General features: G+C 33.0%; 1 protein-coding gene across 3 annotated transcripts; it reads right to left on the bottom strand.

Annotated features, from left to right (window-relative positions):
- Window positions 1-13,148: 13,148 nt before the first annotated feature.
- LOC120263600 (probable disease resistance protein At4g27220) lies at window positions 13,149-18,718 on the bottom strand. 3 transcript variants are annotated; one of them, XR_005537112.1, is made up of 3 exons: window positions 18,546-18,718; window positions 14,719-17,934; window positions 13,149-14,314 (listed from the first exon to the last, which is right to left on the bottom strand). XR_005537112.1 is itself a non-coding variant. In XM_039271563.1 (3 exons), exons 2-3 carry the CDS (start codon window positions 17,392-17,394, stop codon window positions 15,498-15,500), a joined length of 1,824 nt encoding a protein of 607 aa, XP_039127497.1. In that variant the 5' UTR covers window positions 17,395-17,934; window positions 18,546-18,718; the 3' UTR covers window positions 15,433-15,497. The 3 variants fall into 3 exon arrangements, 2 of the variants coding, with proteins under 2 accessions (XP_039127496.1, XP_039127497.1); XM_039271563.1 differs by lacking the exon at window positions 13,149-14,314 and having other exon boundaries at window positions 15,433-15,502; window positions 15,576-17,934; XM_039271562.1 differs by lacking the exon at window positions 13,149-14,314 and having other exon boundaries at window positions 14,513-17,934.
- Between the last annotated feature and the right edge of the window lie 804 nt (window positions 18,719-19,522).

Here is a 19,522-nt window from a genome sequence, read left to right as displayed (position 1 = left end):
AAGCGAGAGTCTTTGAGTCCCGAGGTGCCGCTTCGTACTCTGCCCGAGGTGGCAAAAGTTACGTTGGAAGAGGCCGTGCTTCAACTCCTAATGCCACTCGCTCAAACACTTTATTTGGCCCTTTGGTTTCTTCCCCCTTAACCCGTCTCTTCCCATTCCCACCATTGATCATAACATTAAGAGAGACATTCCTTGCCTGATTGGTAGGGAACAAGCAGGCTTTGTGCTGAATCGTTGTCCCTTTGATAATATCATTACGGTTCAAGAGGTTGCCCACTCCATTGAGAATGATTCATGTAGCCCCCCTAGGTTGATTATTAAACTTGATATTGAAAAGGCTTATAGCACACTTAACTGGAGTGAAATTCTTGCTGTTCTGACTAAGATGAATTTTCCTTCGATTTGGATCTCCTGGATTTCAGCTTGTCTCTATGCTACCTTCTTTGCTTTGTTAATTAATGGCAAACCCTCTCCTTGGTTTTCTTTTTCCCGAGGTGTCTGTCAAGGAGACCCGATTTCGTCCTACTTATTCATTCTGGTATCTCAAGTTCTTACTACTATGCTTAACTTTAGTCTTCATAATAGTCTGATTCTTGGTTTTAACTCCAACCTTCATAATAATTTCAATCATTTAATGTTTGCTGATGATTTGATTCTTATTACCCATGCTTCTCGGTTGGTTGCCCGCAATATTCGCTTGTGTCTTTCTATCTACTATGATCTTAATTGTCAGTGTCCCAATCTTTCCAAATCTAAAATTTATTTTCTATCCTAGCTCAACACACATATTGCTAAAAGAATTTGCTGCCTCCTGAATCTTAATCAAGCTACTTTCCCTTTCACCTATTTAGGCATCCTTATTTCTCCCAAATGGTTAGCTTCTCAAACCTTCCAACCCATGGTGAATAAGATCAGGCATACCGCTAGTAAATGGGGTTATTTTTATCTTTCTCCAGCTACTAAGTGTATCCTGATTAACTCTGTTCTTCTTTCTGTCCCAGTCTATACCATGTCTGTGTATCCCATGCATCCATGATTCTATCCTTTCTGCTATATCCAAAATCTTTAGAAAATTCTTTTGGAGTAAGAATAGCAATGGAAAGGGCATCCATTATGTGAATTGGAAAACTATTACTGAAGGTAAGTCTGAGGGGGGCTTAGGAATCACAAACATCTCAATTGCCAAGCATTCTCTCATGTCCAAGCTTATTTTTTTAAAAATCTGAATAATGATAAAGTTTTATGGGTTGATATCCTCAATAATAAACATGGCAGATTGAACTTTTGGTATCATGCTCCTCCTCCTAAATGCTCTTGATTATTTAGAGGCCTTTGCAAATCAGCTATGTTAATTAAACATCACTGTAAAATGCATTCTGTTAATCCCAACATCAACTATTTTTTGTGGGACCCTTGGATTTTCAATATTCCGGTTGCTCTTAAGCCTACGTTCATTAATATGGATATGGATTTTGAGCATATTAGCATATCAAATTTTATTCTTGACGATCACTGGGACTTTCAAAATATGAACTCCTTATTCGGTGATAATTCTACTAGTCTCAACTTTACTTTGCCAACTATTGAGCTTAATTCTGATTCCCACTAGGTCTAGGATCCCAAATCTAATTGTTATAGAATCTCTTAAGCAGTTTATCATCATCTTAATCACCTTAATTCTTTTTCTGATGGTTGGTTTGGTTGGCAGCTTATTTGGTAAATTTCCATTGCTCCCAGGTTGAAAAAGTATATTTGGGTTTGTTTCAAAGGTCGGCTTCCCACTTTTGCCTTTCTGTCTAGCATAAACATTGGCCCAGATAAGCCTTGTGTTTTTTGCAGCCTTCATCGTGAAACTATTGACCATTTGTTTTGTCACTGCACCCATGCATTGCGGGTCTGGGAGCTAATCAACAACATTGAAAATCTTAATATCTCCTTTTCGGAGGGGTTCTCTACAGGTCACTGGTTAACTGATCACAGATACTCTCAGCACACACTTGCAATCATCGTTGTAGGAGCTTGGTTGGTCATCAGTTCCTCTTGGGAAGAAACTCATCCTTAACAAGAGACCGAATCATTCTCTCGTAGTTCACAAGGCTATCGTTCATGTTCGAGAATTCAACAGTTGGTTATCAGTTCCTCTTGGGAAGAAACTCATCCTTAACAATTTTTCTAGCACTGATGATTATTTTCAGTTCTCTCATGCTACTGTCAACAACACTACTCATATGAGATCTATTGGTTTTTTCATATCTAATTCTCACTGTTCGGTTTCTCTTGCAGGTTGCCTTTCTCAGTCCTTGCTGATCAATTCCTCACATGAATTATTTGCTCTTGAAGTAGCCCTGCAGATTTCGTTGGATTTCAATATTCATATCAAACACATCTTCTGTGACCACTTGGACATCAGGAAGTTTATTTGGAATCCGGATCAACTCACCTCCTGGCGGTTCCGCCCTCAAATTTCTAATGTGAAATTCTTGCTTGATATGTTTGGATGACCCAATATACATATTATGATAATGGTAAATAGGATCACTCTTAAGCCTCATACACTCTCTGATGTAGTCAATAGATTGAAGAAGAAGACATGGAGTCAGATTAATTCTTCATGAATTCAACTTGACATTAGCTAAGGCAATACAACAGCATATATAGAGAAAGGGAGAGCAACATTCTAGCAGAGATGTTGACGTGATTACAAAAAAAAATAACAAAACACAACAAAGGAAAAGATAGTGTCCAATCAGCTTCCACAGCAGGATTCGGTGAAGTCCAATCAGCATACATTCCTTAATGAATCAGTACAGTAGTAGCTGACTCTAAGACCAGGTCAACTGAGCATAGGATGTATAACACTCAAGTTGATTTTTCATCCATACAAACACACAAGTTCTGAGTAGAATTCTGCAAATATTTCATCATATTATTTCGTCTACATGGATGTTGCCAGCTATCAACTTAGATTCCATGGGTTTCAACTATCATCATCTCAATCTCTTTCTCGATGGCAAGGAATTGCCTTTTTGGCTTATGAGATCCTTCAAAAAACTTGGTTTTGTATTTTAATCCCTCTCTGCTAGCTCTTTGTCTGCGTTAATTTCTTTTGTTTCGTTTTGGTTGTTTTCGCTTTTCCTCTTTCATTTCTAATAAAGTTAGCTTCTCAGTTGAGAAGTTCTTAAAAAAAAAAACCTTGGAAGGTACACAGGTAAATATTTTAGGGTTTTTGTACGTGAGTGATTACTAATTACAATGAAGCCAGAAAGTTCATGCAAATCCTTAATATTTCATGGAGGTATATGCAAATAAATGAATAAATAAATAATATTCAAATTTTCAATTCAAGTTTACAAGAAAACCATCATAGATAGCCTTGAATTCTCTCATAAAATTTATACGACCTGCAAACCAATGTAAATACCATAATATCTCAGTCCAGACCTGAAGATTAACAAAATAGTAACTCTTTAATGATCACACGTTTAACTGTATTTTTACAAACTATGTTATATTGGAGGTGTGTTTATATTAAATCTCATACATAAAATATCAGTTTTACTTAAATTTTGAATTGAACATAATCGACATATTCATTTCATCTTCATGTTGAATTATATTTAGAGTTTCATACAATTTTATGTGATTTTTATGCCCCTTGTAAATGTTTGTCTGCAGTTGTATAAGCCTTTGACAGCAGAAGAATTGGCGTCAACATCGAAAGTAAAAGAAGTACACACTCTAAAACCTTATTTTGAGGAATTATAATTCATATACGATATTCTTAAACTATTCTTCTAACTGCATTCTCTGGCTCAAATTTCACTTCCCTAATGATTAAACTTTTCTTCCATTCATCACTTTCAATTTCATACATGGAAAATGCTGGTTTAATTACATGGGTTTATTTATGTTTTATATTTATTATTACCATTATTATTGTTTTTTAAATATGCTAGAAATTTGATGGTTATCAAGATTGTGTATGATAAGTCTAATAAAAATATATATCTTAAATATAAAATTTAAAGAAAAAATATTAAATCAATCCATATTTGAGTAGATATCTTATTTATTATTATCCCTTAATATCAATTTTTATTTAATATACTAATTTTATTGTTTTATTTTTTAAAATAGTGAGGATTATAAAAAAAAATCCATTGTGCCAACCATCTTTCGGACTCCCACGTGATTACTGTTATGTTGTTTAAATTTTTTTAAATTTCATGTATGCATATATTATGTGTGTCATGTGTATATATATTATAAATTTCAATGATCCCCTTCCATCCGCCACTGACTATAGAGGATATTGAAATGTCAGAGGGACTGCAGAGGATATTTGAAAAGTTGCAAGGACTAATAAATAATTTTTCTTTGAAAATACTTAATTTATATTTTACGAATTAAAAAAAATCATCCACGAAGTAACTCTGTTGGTATTTCATTCCTTCTTTTCATTTAAAAGCCCATGAATCAAATCTTACTTGTAGTTTGTTTGTCATTGTTAAATAAATAAATCTAATAATTAAAATAAACTTTATTATTTTTTTAAAAAAATTTATAGGTCAAACTCTACTTGACTCAAAATTTAAGGGCGGGTATAATAAGTACACACCATTTAAAAATATAGGTATTTTCATAACAATAAATATTTGAAACCTAAAAGTACAAAGATAGGGCCAAAATGAACCTAATTTAGTAGTTTTGAATTTACTGGTTTTTTATAAAATTAAAATACTAAATAAATAAATTTATTACATAATATTTAGAAAAATATATATTTAAATTAAAATTAATTAATTTAAAGTTCATTTCAAACTTGTTCTTTCCAGTTCAAATTAATGGTTCAATTGACAGACCGCTTAGTTCAGTTGGGTTCATGATTGAGCTGACGTCATTCCTCCTTTTAATTCATTTTGGGAGTATGTTTGTTTTTCCCCTCCCAAGTAAGGCTCATCCATCTCTCTCTCTCTCAAAGTTGCTCGTCCTTGCACCATCGCAGAACCTTAAACCCTAGACCCTAAATTAAAGTACGAAAATTTTCTTTTTTTTTTTTTCTTTCAATTTGGAGCTTCTTTCTTGATACTTTTATGTTTGATTGATCACATTTGGGTTATACTATATTATGCTCCCATTGCCTCTATTTGAAGTAAAAGACACTCTAAACTTATGTGACAAAAGAGCTCCTAGCACCAAACAAGACCTATCGACCATTCTATATAAGGGTGGCAATACCGTCCGAGCCCATGGCTCAGTTTTATTTAACCCAGAATAAAATGGGCATGGACAAAGCTTGTTCTAAAGCGGGTTGGGTCTGGACATGGTTTGGTTGTCCAGATTTAAATCCGAGTTGGATTTGGCCTAAGAAATTCAGACAAGTGGACCCTTACCCCCTGTTTGGTTCAGAGGGGGAGGGAGGAGGGGGAGTGAAGGGGGGAGGAGTATAGAGGGTTTGAGAAAATATTGTGTTTGGTTCATGGAGGAGTGTGGGGGAGTAGTTTATTTTATTTATTTATTTTTGTTTAGTTGAAAAGAGGAGTGGGGAGGAGAGAGAAAGAGTGTAATGTGTATTTGACTATTTTGCCCTTATACAATAAAATAAGTAATAATATATATATATATATATATATATATATATATATATATATATATATATATATATATATATATATATATATATATATATAATAATAATAATAATTATTATATATATGTATAATAATCAATTGTAGAATAATAATAATAATAACACAATATATAATATATGATAAACATTATAAAACACACACACACACAATAATTTAGGGAAAAATATTTATTTGAAAAAAAAATTATGAGGAGTCATAACATCTTGATTATAATTGACAAATATTGGTTAAAATGTGAACACCCAATGATCATTCAAACATACCCTATTTTTGTCATTTGTGAAATGAGAACGATAGGGTTTTAATAAATAGGATACAATAGGAATTATACATATATGTGAAGGGTATTATTGGTATTTTGCATTATTTAAAAAAAAAAACAATAAACATCCACTCCCCCAAAAGACTCCAATTTGGGGAAGTGGATTATGAGGGGTGAGGAGGGGTGCGGCACCCCTCCTCACCCCTTCTCACCCTCCTTCACTCCCCCAAACAAACAACATCTACACCCCCTCACCCCTCCTCCCTCCCCCGACCAAACAAAGCCTTAGGGCATCTCCAATCAATAACATTAAATTTTTACCCCAAATCCCAAATTTGGTTCTGCTACATTAAACTATACTCCAACCATAAACCCCAAATTTTACCCCAAAACAACATATTTTAAAAATATCTTTTTCCACATCCTTCAACAACCACCTCTTTCAATATCGAATGTCTTTGGAAACTATTTCAATAATCTAGACTAAAGTGCTGATGATTTACCAAAATATTAGTTTGAATATAATTAACTTTTTACATTGTATTAGCTTTTATAAAGCTTATTTTCAATAAAATTTTAACTATTCCAGTTTAATAAATTTATTATAAATTAATTTAATTAATAATTAATTAATTAATTAATGCACAAAAATTAATATTGTAGGTACATAATGACTACTTATAATTATATTAATGAATTATTAACTTTATAATTTTAATTACAATAATAATATAAATAAAAAAATTGTTTAAAAAATTAATTTTCATATGGGGACCCCAAATTTGAGGGTCATCCTATGCCAAACCCAAAATTTGGGGTCAAATTTGGGTGTGGGTTGGAGTAACCCACACCCAAATTTGATCCCAAATTTGAGATTTGGTTCATGCATTGGAGATGGCCTTATACCCCTAAAATTTAAAAAGGACACAATTGTGAACCCAAACCTATTTTTTTTATTATTAATTACATATTAATATCAAACTTGAAATTGTGACTAAGAAAATCCAAAAACTTCACAAACTTTTAGGGGTTTTTTTCATCTTGTCTCTCTTCTCTTGTCTGTCTGTCTTCTCTTTGTCTGTATGTTTCTGTCTGTCTCTTCCGTTGATGCATTTGGGTGGAAATGGAATTTGCTCTTTTCCTCCAAAAATTATGGATGTAGATCAATGCAAGACTAGGGTTTGTGACAAACTAAAGAGATGTCATAAGAAGCAATGGCTCAGAGTATTTTGGTGTTGAATCCACCATTAGATCAACCATGAACGGAAAGGTTAGCTTTGGGATGTATGTAATAGAGTCTAATTCACTTAAAGGCGGCATGATTCTTCATGGGGTTGCAATTTAGCCAAAGTAATAATTACATTTTATTTATATTAGAATAACTTCTATGGAGGACTAAGTTTGGCATCTATTGTGATTCACATAAAGGCGGCATGATTCTTCATGGTTGCCTCTATGGTTTCTAGGTAATATGATTTTTTCTTTTGATTTATGATTTGAATTTCTAATTTTGTTGGGAGAATGTGAACAAAAAAATTAAATGTTTTTTTCCTGTGAGATTTGTATCTTTGATCCGTATAATTTATAACCTGAAAGTCATCTGTACATAGGTAAAGATTTTAAGATGTGTTTGGATGAATGTAATAAACACTGTTGGGATGGAAATCATTAGTTTATACCCATATTTGGATGTTGTTAGAATGAGAATTGAGTGTGTAAAAAATAAATAGTGGTACTGTAGAGGCATAATTATTTCATCCAAAATTGGCACTATTTGGGAGGAATGAATAGTATTAATCTTTAAAACGACACTTTTTCCTTTTTGAATATTTAATTAAATAAAATTATAAAATTAAATATTTGACTATAATAATTAAATAAAAATTAGTAATATATAATTATAATAATAATAGTGAAATGACATTTTTACCCATAAAAGAGATTTAATTAAATTAAAATTATTAAAATTACACTTTTGCATTTGCATATGCTTAATTAAATAATAATTATCAATTAAAATTATTAATTATAATAATTAATGCATAGTAACACTTCCTCGTATTGAGATTTAATTATACAAAACCCAATTATTTAAATAGTTTATTATAATAATTAAAACTAGTAATCATTAAAATGAGATATTTAATTTGAATATTTGATAATAATAATAATTTATAATAATAATATTCAAAATATTTCTAAATAAAAAATTTATTTATCATTAAATATATATAATTGGATTAATGTATATTAAGGGTATAAAAGTAATTTTGTCACGTTCCCCTTTTATTTTTTTCATTCCTAATAAAATTTCTTCTAATCAAACAGCTGTCATTCTCATTCCTATTCTCTATCCCATTTCCAATTCATTGCCATTCCGTGAATCGAAGCATCCTTGTGGTGCATTTGGATTATTGTAATGATTCCCCTCATGAGGTGAATCATTAATTACACATTCTTATCCTCATGTTTGGGTTGTGCTTTGTGTAAGCAATGATCCCTTCCCCTTGTGTAACTATGACATTTTATTGTTAATTGATTGGTGAATGAAGTTATTAGATGTTGAAGAGCATGGCATTTGACTATGAAGTTATTGGATTATTTTGTTCTGTTTTCATTGTGTAGTGATTGAAATTGCTCAAGGTTGTTTTTTGGGTTGATTTTGATTACCAATGTGAGTTAAAATTACAAAGAAAAAAATGAAAATTTTGTTGCAAATGAAGTGGAGAATAAAGTTATTGAATATTGAAGAGAATGAAATTTGAGTGCTTTGAAGTACTTGGATGTCTTTTTTTTCTTTCTTCATTTGTGCAATATGTAAATTAACATAACAAGAAAATTATTGTTTAGAAACAGTATTTTTCGTTTTTAATGCGTTGCTAATTCAGTTTAGCAACGAATTAGAAATGGAATTTATCTGTTTCGAAACTCCCGAAATGGGGAAAATGTTCCATTTCTAACTTTAGAAACAGAATAGAAATGGAAACAAATATGTTTCTAACTTTTGAAAATTTAAAACGGAATGATGTATGTTGCCAATCCGTTTCTAAATTCCGTTGTAATTTGGTTTCGAATTTAAAAACCAATTTATTTTTGTTTTATTTTTGTTCCGCTTCATTAGAAATAAAAGTTTTTTTTTGTTCCTAATCCATTTCTAAAATTTTTTTAAATTAAAAAATAATATTGAAACAAATAAATCCATTTCTAATCCGTTTCTAGCATTCAAGTAAAATAAAATAAAATAAAAATTAAATCGCTAATTTTTTTTAAAACCTAGAATACCAATAAATAAGATAAATTCATCAATTAATACAAAAAAAAATGTTTACGTATATATGTTCAACACAAAAAAATAAATATACGACAAATACAACTATAAGTCAACATCATGATCATCAGTCAATGATTGTGAGTCCTGTGTGGTAACTGCGACTGCTGAAGAATCCTCTTCTCAAAACTCATCATCATTTCCTTTCTTTTGGCGTATCATCTCCTCACGATATTGGTCCCTCTCCTCTTTCATTTCAAGCAAACTTTGTTGTAGCCTCTCCTCACAATCTAGGACTTGATTAAGAGTCTGTTGAAGCCTCTCCTCACGATCTTAGACTTGAGTAAGAGTTTGACGCAAATCTCTAACCTCAGGCTATAGTGTCTCAGATGATGAACCTGTGGACAAACTTGAAGATAACTATAGATAAAAGATACACGCTTGGGACCTTATTCCATAAACCCGACTTTTCTTTCCTCCCCAACAGCCTCATAGTATAGAGTTGTTTTCATCCCCAATAGGAAGCTCGTCATGCCCTTCTTGTGTTTGAGATGCCTGCTCCACAAGCTCTAAATATTATTCTCAAAACAACTAAATATAAACTCACAAAACATTGCAGACAAAGTCTATAATTGAAAACCCACAAAAAATTATTTTTCTTACCTTAATAGATTAAGCATGTCCATCAACAAGCATGGAGATACCCTTCTTTGTATGAGTCACTTCAAAAAGCTCAAAAGGGCGAAGATCACGTCCAAGCCTCGATCATTAGAATAATACAACAAATTGAATTTTGTTACAATTAGCACTAAACTAATTCTTTATAATTTTAAAACACGTTTATACAAATATTAAACAAATCATTAATCTATCCGCATGAGAAGCATGAGAAATGGAGCCTCCTATGTGTCAGGATATACCAAATCCAGGTCCTGCAATCTCAGTGAGTCAGTTTGAAGTAGTTTTCTCACACCTAGTTTTAAATTTCGGCGAATTCCATGCCTCGGTCCATGTTTTCCATGCAAAGTCAAACGCATGCATTGATTTTTCTTTCCCCTTTCTCAAACTACACATCAATGTTATATATAGTTTTGCAGCTTTACATTGCCATGCCATCTTAATACAAATGACATTGACTCATCCCATACAAAAAATTTCTGTAGTTTAACATAAACAAACATACATAGCATGAAATTAACTAGAAATGAATAATAACAATTGTTATTTTTCTTATTTTTTTGTTTTTTTCAGGTAAATCATGGCATGAAATTAACTAGAAATGAATAATAACAATATATTCATTTAAATTGCCAATTATTTAATGGTTATCATTATATTCATATATTTATTTTATTTAATGATTATAAAAAAATAAAATGTTAATTTTTAAATCCGTTTCTAGTCCTGGATTTTTTCTAATGTTTAAATAAAATGTTAATTTTTAAATCCATTTCTAGTCCCTTTCTATTATGAATGGATTATAAACGGATTTTTTCTAATATTTAATAATATGTAAATAAAATGTTAGTTTTTTAATCCGTTTATAGTCCTTTTCTATTAGAAACTGATTATGAACGAATATTTTCTAATATTTAATAATATTTAAACAACATATTAATTTTTAAATTTGTTTCTAGTCTCTTTCTATTAGAAACGGATTAGAAACGGATTATGAACGGTTTTTCTAATATTTAATAATATGTAAATAAAATATTAGTTTTTTAATCCATTTCTAGTCCCTCTCTATTCGAAATGGATTAGGAACGAATCTTTTCAAATATTTAACAATATGTAAATAAAATATTAATTTTTGAATTTGTTTATAGTCCTTTTCTATTGGAAACGGATTTGGAACGAATATTTTCTAATATTTAATAATATGTAAATAAAATATTAGTTTTTTAATCTAGGCCCTTTCTATTAGAAACAGATTATGAACTGGATATTTTCTAATATTTAAATGACATATTAATTTTTAAATCGGTTTCTAGTCCCTTTCTATTAGAAACGGATTAGGAACAGATCATTTCTAATATTTAATAATATGTAAATAAAATATTAGTTTTTTAATCCGTTTTCAGTCCTTTCTATTAAATACGGATTTGGAACGGATATTTTCTAATATCTAATAATATTTAAATAACATATTAATTTTTAAATTCGTTTCTAGACCCTTTTTATTAGAAACGGATTAGGAACGAATCTTTTCTAATATTTAATAATATATAAATAAAATTTTAATTTTTAAATCCATTTCTAGTCCTTTTCTACTAGATACGGATATTTTCTAATATCTAATAATATTTAAATAACATACTAGTTTTTAAATCCGTTTCTAGTCCCTTTCTATTATTAACGGATTAGGAATGGATCTTTTTTAATATTTTAATAAGTCATATTTTTAAATGGTCGTTTGGAAGCTGTTGTTATTAAAATCATATTTGAAACGATCGTTATTCCATTGCTAATCTGTTACAATTACAAACAGAATAAATTACATTTCTAATATTTGGTCTTTAAATAGTAACTTTCTTGTAGTGTAATTGTTGAAGTTTATCATATATGCGTCGATTTTGATCATTAGCATGAACTAAGACCTAGAGAAAAAGAGAGAAAATTTTATCATAGATGAATTGCAGAATGAAGTTACTAGATGTCAAAGAGCATGAAATGTGATTACTTCAGAGTTATTGGATGTTCTTTGCTAGTTTGTTCATTCTAATGTAGCATATAGATGAAGTTTTTGTTTGATTACTTGAATGAATGGCCCAAGGTTTTTTTATAAAGTCATCTTGGTTGTGGTGAATGAATTGGAATTTTGGAAATAAAATTGATGGGTTTGTCATGAAGCATTAACCTGTATGACTTGAATGCTTGTTTTGGACACACAAAGGCCTTGAATTGTAATGCTCATTTTGATGGAGTGTTTTGTGTTTGCTATGTCTATGAAATCAGGAATTGGAGCCTTGTGATTAAGCCTGGTCAAATCTTTATTATCTCATATGAGTTGTCATACTTACCTTTGATGAGTTTTGCCTTTTGACATATAATTTGATTGCAGAAATCAAATAGTAGAAATGCTTGCCATTGTTTTTGGGAATGGACAAATTTGCCCATCAAATACACTACAAGGTTTATGCTTTCCAGGCCTCATCCTGTCTAAGATTTGATAGTTTTTTCATTGCTATCTAAATCATAGAAAGTATTCCTAGTAATGTATTGCATTTTTTGTTTTGATTATATGGTTTGATTGTTGAATGCAGCATTAGTTCTTGAACTAAGTATCTTTCAAACAACCAAGAGAAGTTTTCACAAGAGTATTCACAGAAATATATTGGTCTCCTACACTTTTACATTTTGTATCTTGAAGTGATGAAAGGGTTGGGTAATGTTGCCTCCAAGGTATGAAAATTGACAATTTCTCTAGCTAGAATGTTTGAATAGTAGCACATCATGCTGGCAAAAATAAAGTTGATTCATATTCTTAAAACAAGACAATGAATGATGACCAAGCGCATTGCTTGATATTCTTGATTAGTTTCATTGTAGTGTTCCCAACTTGATGGGATGAATTGTTGCTTAGCTGAATTGCAGGGTCTATTTGCTGCCTAAAACTGCAGTATTTTTACTCCATCAATGAGTATTCTGCAGAATGGCCTTTGAGATTGATGGGTGTCATGCCTTTTTTGCTAAAAAAAACATGAACATGCACAAACCCCGATGGAGAAAGTGGAAACGAGACCAGTGCACACATAGGCACTAGGATCACCCACACACAACCACTACTCACTCTCCCAAAAATATATCCTCACCCATGATTCGAACTCTCACCACTTGTAAAAAGTTCTAATGAGGACCCGACTTACCTTCTTCATGTTTTAGTTTATAATGTATAAATCAATACAGTGCACCCTCGATACATTTATTCTATATGGTACATTAAATTAACACCACAACAATTTTAGTCAAATTCTTTTTATTTCAACATCTTATTCGTCCCAAACAATTATAAAATTACAAACAATACATTACAATAGAGTTTAATCCAAATCCCCCAAACAAATAGAACCAGTAACAGAAACCTTTTTATCCAAAGCAGCAGAACACACACACAAACAAACCAAATGAACAATCAGTAGCCAAACACCAGCAGAAATTTGAAACAATACATAATCCGAAAGTCACTAATGGATTGCCTTTCTGATCAAGATTGCCTCCATTTACAAGCATTCCAATTCTTTCAGATGTCAAGGAACCAAGCAGCGGAGTCTGCATAATCTTAGTGCATAGCCTGTGCTCAAGATATTCCAGAGATGGCCACTCCCACCCCACTGTCTCTGTGAGTAATGCAGTGAGTTCAGACAAGCTTATTATTAACAAAAGCTTCTTCAATAGAGGAAACAAGCATTTCATCTGCTTCTTCTACTTCATAAACCACAATTCTCTCCAATGCAGCGCTGTCTTTTGCATGTAGTTTTTCTAGTTGTTACATTCCACCTGTATGTTTTAACAAGGTGAATGCCATTTTTGGACAAGAAACAACATGCAGAGCTCGTAAGCTGTTGAAGTTTCCAAGGCCTTGCAAATTCTGCACAATCCCAGCAATGTGTGGGAATAATTGCAGCATCTAAGGACACTCTTAGACAGTGAGCTCTATGAACTATAATGAAAAGGAGGGTATTAGATCTAGAATGCTAAATACTGTTTTATGGAACAGAAGTTTTGTAGAGAATCTTTTTCAGGTTGTTGTTTGGTGAGAAAGATTTCTATTGAATCTTATTGTTAACTGGTTTGATGCTAAAAACAATTTTGTGTCTTCTGTTTGATTCTATGATTTCTACTGCACTGTAATATATATCTAAATCAGCTGCCTGTTTTAGTTACTAATAAGTGATTTCCAACTTTGTGAAGGTGCACAGCTACCTAGACATCAAGGAATGGTTATAAGCATCAACTTGAAATTGAGAAGGCACTGAGACTGTCAAAGCTCAAAACCATGCAATTCGAAAGAGTTATGCTAATCAATCACGTACTGAAAGTGGCCTTTATCCTTCAAGCTACCAATTGGGTTCTAAATCACCTCCCTTTTCTTCTTCTCCTTCCGCATCATCTGTCTCGTCTTCCTCTCCATCACTGAGGCATTCAATATGAAATTATTGCTGTGATACTTACGAGCCAGCAAATTATTTAAAACATTTTATGATTAATAATTGCCCTGTTTTTGATTTCCCCGTAAGTATTCAATATGAAAGTATAAAATGAAAACATAAATAAAATAAAAAAGAAAAATACAACATTAGTAATTAATGTACATCAAAGTACAGCGTACAGGTCAGAAAATGATAAAAGTAATTAGTCACTTCACATGAATCAAATCTGACCTTTCATCATCAATGAGGTCCAAAATGGTTAAAACTAGCATTGTTTTTTTCTTTTCTTCACACAAAATTGTCACTATGATCTAAATGCAGAAGGAAATCAGATGAATACATGGAATTTTAGCAAATATAGAGATGAGCGGATGTTGATGCTCTTACCTTGGGTCTACCATTTGTTCATGGGCAGGTGTATGGGGTCCGAACAATGGATGCTGTAGTTTTGGGCATTGCAGTACCCAGGAACGCTCAAGATATAACCAGTCAATGGGCAGTGCTGCAGAGTGATGGATGGCAGTGAGCTGAGGCAAATCATACAGGAAAGAGTCTTGTCAAATTAGGGAAAGGGCTATTATAAGATTCATGATCAACAACAAATGTGGATGTGCTTGCAAATGCTTCCTCTTTATTTTCCATGGAAATCACCACAGCCTCCAATGCAGCACAATCTCTTATATAAAGATCACTCAAATGTTGCATGCTTATTGCTTGCTTGTATGAGAAAAGATGCGTTAGTCTTGGACATGACTCGATATGGAGTTCTCTAAGTCTCTGGAAGAAGCACGGGGCTTGCAAAGAAGCAGGGGGAGAGATCATCTCACTCATCTCTTGGCAATTTATGATCTCAAGATTCTCTAGTGCTGGAAAAGGATCTGCCATTGTCACAGTCTCCATCTTAGATGAAACTACATATCTCACTCCACAATTATTATGGATATAAAATTCCTTTAAGTTTGGTAGACGTTGGAATGGTTGTAATACATTCTGTAGACGCTGTAGGCCTTTTAAAACAAGACACCATAGCCATGGCAGCAATTCAGTTATGTCGTGGGCTCCTTCATCACATGGGAACAGTTCCAACATCATAGGGCAATCCTTAACTTCTAGTCTCAATAGTTTCTGCATACTCCGCTGGCAAAGTCTCGATGGTATTAACTTGGTCAACCTGGGACAATTGCCTATGAACATTAGTTTTAGTTGGCTGAGTGGGATTTCTTCATGCAATGATAACTCATCACCTGACAATTTGGTCAACTTTGGCGAGTTGACAACTTCAAGATACTCCAAACTTGAGAACACGAGAGGTGGGATATCGCTGTTGATGGAAATCAGTTCAGTTTCCTGGAATTCTACTAATACCAACTGTCTTGTTGTTTCAAGTAATCTCTTGACCCAAACAGCCAAGGGCTTGGTTCCCATCAGTTTCAACCCTCTTCTATCCTTGGAAAGAAAAAAATGCCATGGCTGACTTTCGACAAAAGAAAGACTGAATTTTAGAAGTCGATCAGGCCAAGAACCTGGTGAGACTAGTTCATGTGATAAGGGATCATCTAAGTCCACCACTTCTTCGATAAATAGGTGAGTTAGATGCCTCAAACTTATGATCAACTCTCGAAAGCTACCTGCAAACTTGTCCATGAACAATTGTTCTAGCCTGTGAAATCTTGGGAATCCCTTGGAAAAATAATCATTCATTGAATAATTCAAATCAACAAATCTCAGATTTTGTGTCCATCCTACACCTTCTGGAGCAATGGACACCGGAGAACCTTTCAGAATAAGCATTTCAAGCACCTTCAACCCATTAATGTGAGAAATATCTTTCAGATAATGACAATTTCTAAGGTTTAATACTTTGAGATTAGTGAGACAAGAGACTGATTTCGGTAGAGATTTAATTCTGGTAGAACTCAAGTCAAGAACCATCAGACATCCCATATGTTGGAAGAACATTTCTGGGATGCTTGCTAACCATGCATTGTCTCTCAAGATCAACGTCTCAAGTTTTGGATACTCCATTGGATTAGGAGGAAGATCTTTGATATCATTGTTCATCAGTGAAAGCCGTCGGCAATTTCTCATCTCACTTTCAACAGTTCTTGGCCACTTTTCCCAGCTTTGCCCAGCTCTTACATAGAACACATGATCTTTCTCACTGATATGTATCGCCACATCTCTAACAACATCATGCATGCTTACACAGCTTTCAGATGAACCTTGAAGAAGCAAACCACGAGCTTTAAGTTGGTCAAGCAGTAAATCCACCCTACCCTGAGCATCGTTCAGAGTTTCAACACCAATTAAGAGGCCCCCTCCTACCATCATATGCATCAGTTCTTCGTTAGGAATATCCCAATCTTCTGGGTAGAGACAACAGTGCAGGAAACAAGACTCGGTTGCCTCACTCTCCAAGAAATCGAAACTTAGTTTGATGGATTGAAAAACTTCTTTACTCACACCAAGGAGATCCACCTCCCTCGACAGCTTTAGCTGCTTCAACACTGTATTCCAAATCTCAGGTCTCTTACCCTTTAGTGCTGCGCCAAGAACCACCAGTGCCAGAGGCAGACCATCACACTCTCTGGCCACATTCCGTGCCAATTCCCTCATTGTGCGAGACTCCACTGCATCCCCTGCTCTACTCCTGAATAGACTCCAAGATTCTTCATCTGATAATTTCTTCAACTCAACTATCTCTTGGCAGCTCATTCTTTCACAGACATCTTTGTTTCTTGTTGTTATCACCACTTTGCAAGTGGTACCCATCTGTGAACGTGGAATCATAACTTTTGACAGATCCAACTTTTCCCATAAATCATCTAATATCACCAGTACTTTGTTTTCTGTATCTGTTAATCTGTCTGCAAGCTTGACAGCTCTTACCTCTACACTATCTTCGTTGAGATCCAAACCCAAACTCTCTGCTATGACAGTTTGAATTCTCTTTAGATCTATGTTTTGTGATATGGTCACCATCACCACCTCACCAAACAAGCTCTGCTCCTTGGCTTGCTTCGCAATGTCTTTAACTAATGTTGTCTTTCCCACTCCTCCCATGCCCCAAAGCCCAATTGAATGCACAGCTTCATCCTTCAGTGATTCAAAGTATTTTCTTCACGCGTGACTTCCTTGAACTGAAAATCACATAATCTTCATTAAACAACAGTGAATCTGTAGTGCTTGGGGGTGGGCACTTGTGAGACACACTCTCAAACTTGCTTTTTTTTGTGAGATCATCAATGGCCACTGCAAGATTAGCCGCTTCTCTTCCAAGTTTATAGTGTAAATTTATGTTTAGAAAAGCAACTGTTGGAGATTACCGAAGCTTCATCATTGATTTTCTTCACCTCGTTTTTCCATTCTGTCCACAGTTCTCAACCAAGTTTGAACTACACTTTTGGCATCTTCAACTCTTTCAAGTTTCGCTGCATCAACCTTTTCTTGAACTTCCTTCCGAAGATCATCTAGTTCATCAAATTTTGTCTTCAATTTCTCAATTTTGCTTTTGTAGGACATAAGGTAACCACAGTGGCGTCTAACTGGAGCCCATGCATGATCAAGAATCACAACAGTGATGCTGCTCAAGAAGTCCATTCTCTGCCAACCATGCATTCACAAAGAGCAATTTAAATGATAAGCTTTTGAACATTTTTTTGATTTGGAAAATGATCGTTTTATCATATGTATATTTTCATAAATTCTATATAGATATTAGTTTATCGTCTTTATAAAAAAAATTTCTAAACAAATACACTAAAATGCCGCCGGAGTAAAAAGAGAGAAATATGATGAAAAGCCATTAACTTTTTCTCTCTTCAGAAAGGCAGATTGAAAAATCAATGTAGTTATAACATCAAATGCATAGAACAAAAGATTAAATTAAAGGCAGCAACAATGAAAGGAAAAGAAAGAAAAAGGAAAATTTCTTCTGTTCCACAACAACATCTATATATTCTAAACAAAACAAAAATCTTAATTCTAATATAAATTTCTAATTCATCAGATATCTATGAGGAATTTCAATCAACAATTTGAGACAAAAACCCCAAGAATATAAAACACCAAGAATAAATACTAATTTGGAGTAAAGAACTATATATATGGATTTAAGCTTCAACAAATGCTTACAAATTAAGGTATCAAAAATTGTGAACACTGAAACGAAATTAACAAATATCAAAGATGGAAGATGAAGACAAAGATTGGACCTTTCCGTTGTTAGACGACGAAGATGATGAGGATGAAGGGGATGCTCCGATCAGCCGTGCAGGGAGAGGCAGGCAACAGGTACTCAAGGCACGGCCGGAAACTTGTGAAAAATCTAGTCCGCCGATGAGGCTGAACCCTAGTGCTGCGGTGGAGGTAAATAGTCTTTGTACACTCCGATTTGATCAGTCTCATATGCATACATAGACTATTTAGTTATGTTTTTGATGGAGTGGACAAACGATGGCTAATTTTTCATGAATCACTAAACAGAGACAGATCACCCGATGGATTAGCATTTTGATCAGTGAAAAATAATTGACAGAGTGGAGTTTATTTTGATCGGTGAATATTAATTTATTTTTGAAATGGTCATTAAAGTTACTGATCATTTCAAGACAGTTACTCGACGATGGATTAGCATTTTTATTAGCTAACGTGGAGGCTGAGAAAAACCTAGTCAGCGCGCCATCAAAGAATAATCTATGGTCTCCGCTTAAACTAATGAAGATGCCTTGCCGTTGAAATGATTAGTAATTTTAATGAACAATTTGAAACAAATCAAAAAAATTTAGTGATCAAAATAATATTTGACCAAAGTTCGAAAATGTACCCAAAAAAATTAGCCGATAAACGAGTACTGAGTATATCAATTACGGTGGCTTGATTGATCTCCCTCTCCCCAATGCAACATTAGAGGAGAGAACGAAAGGTTCCTAGTTAAAATAATTAAAATGATAACAATATTTAGAATATTCTACAGTTATAGTAATTCATTTTATTAAAATAAGTAATTATAATAATTAACCATGCTTTTGGAATAAAATTTGATTAATTTAAATAATTAATTGTAAAAACTAAAATGTGAAATGAAATTTAAAACAAAGGAATTAATTTAATTGTTAATCATAATATTATTATTAAATAATTATATTTGAAGTATATTTTAAATAAAGACATTTATTTGTCATTAGCTTGT

Source organism: Dioscorea cayenensis, chromosome 6 (genome assembly GCF_009730915.1).
Source record: "Dioscorea cayenensis subsp. rotundata cultivar TDr96_F1 chromosome 6, TDr96_F1_v2_PseudoChromosome.rev07_lg8_w22 25.fasta, whole genome shotgun sequence".
Classification (NCBI taxonomy): domain Eukaryota; kingdom Viridiplantae; phylum Streptophyta; class Magnoliopsida; order Dioscoreales; family Dioscoreaceae; genus Dioscorea; species Dioscorea cayenensis.
This window is presented reverse-complemented; position numbering and strand designations above follow the sequence as displayed.

Bases quoted from the DNA above. Each gene is read 5' to 3' on its own strand.
- LOC120263600 (XM_039271562.1), bottom strand. From the start codon at position 17,394: ATGGGAGGAGTGGGAAAGACAACATTAGTTAAAGACATTGCGAAGCAA.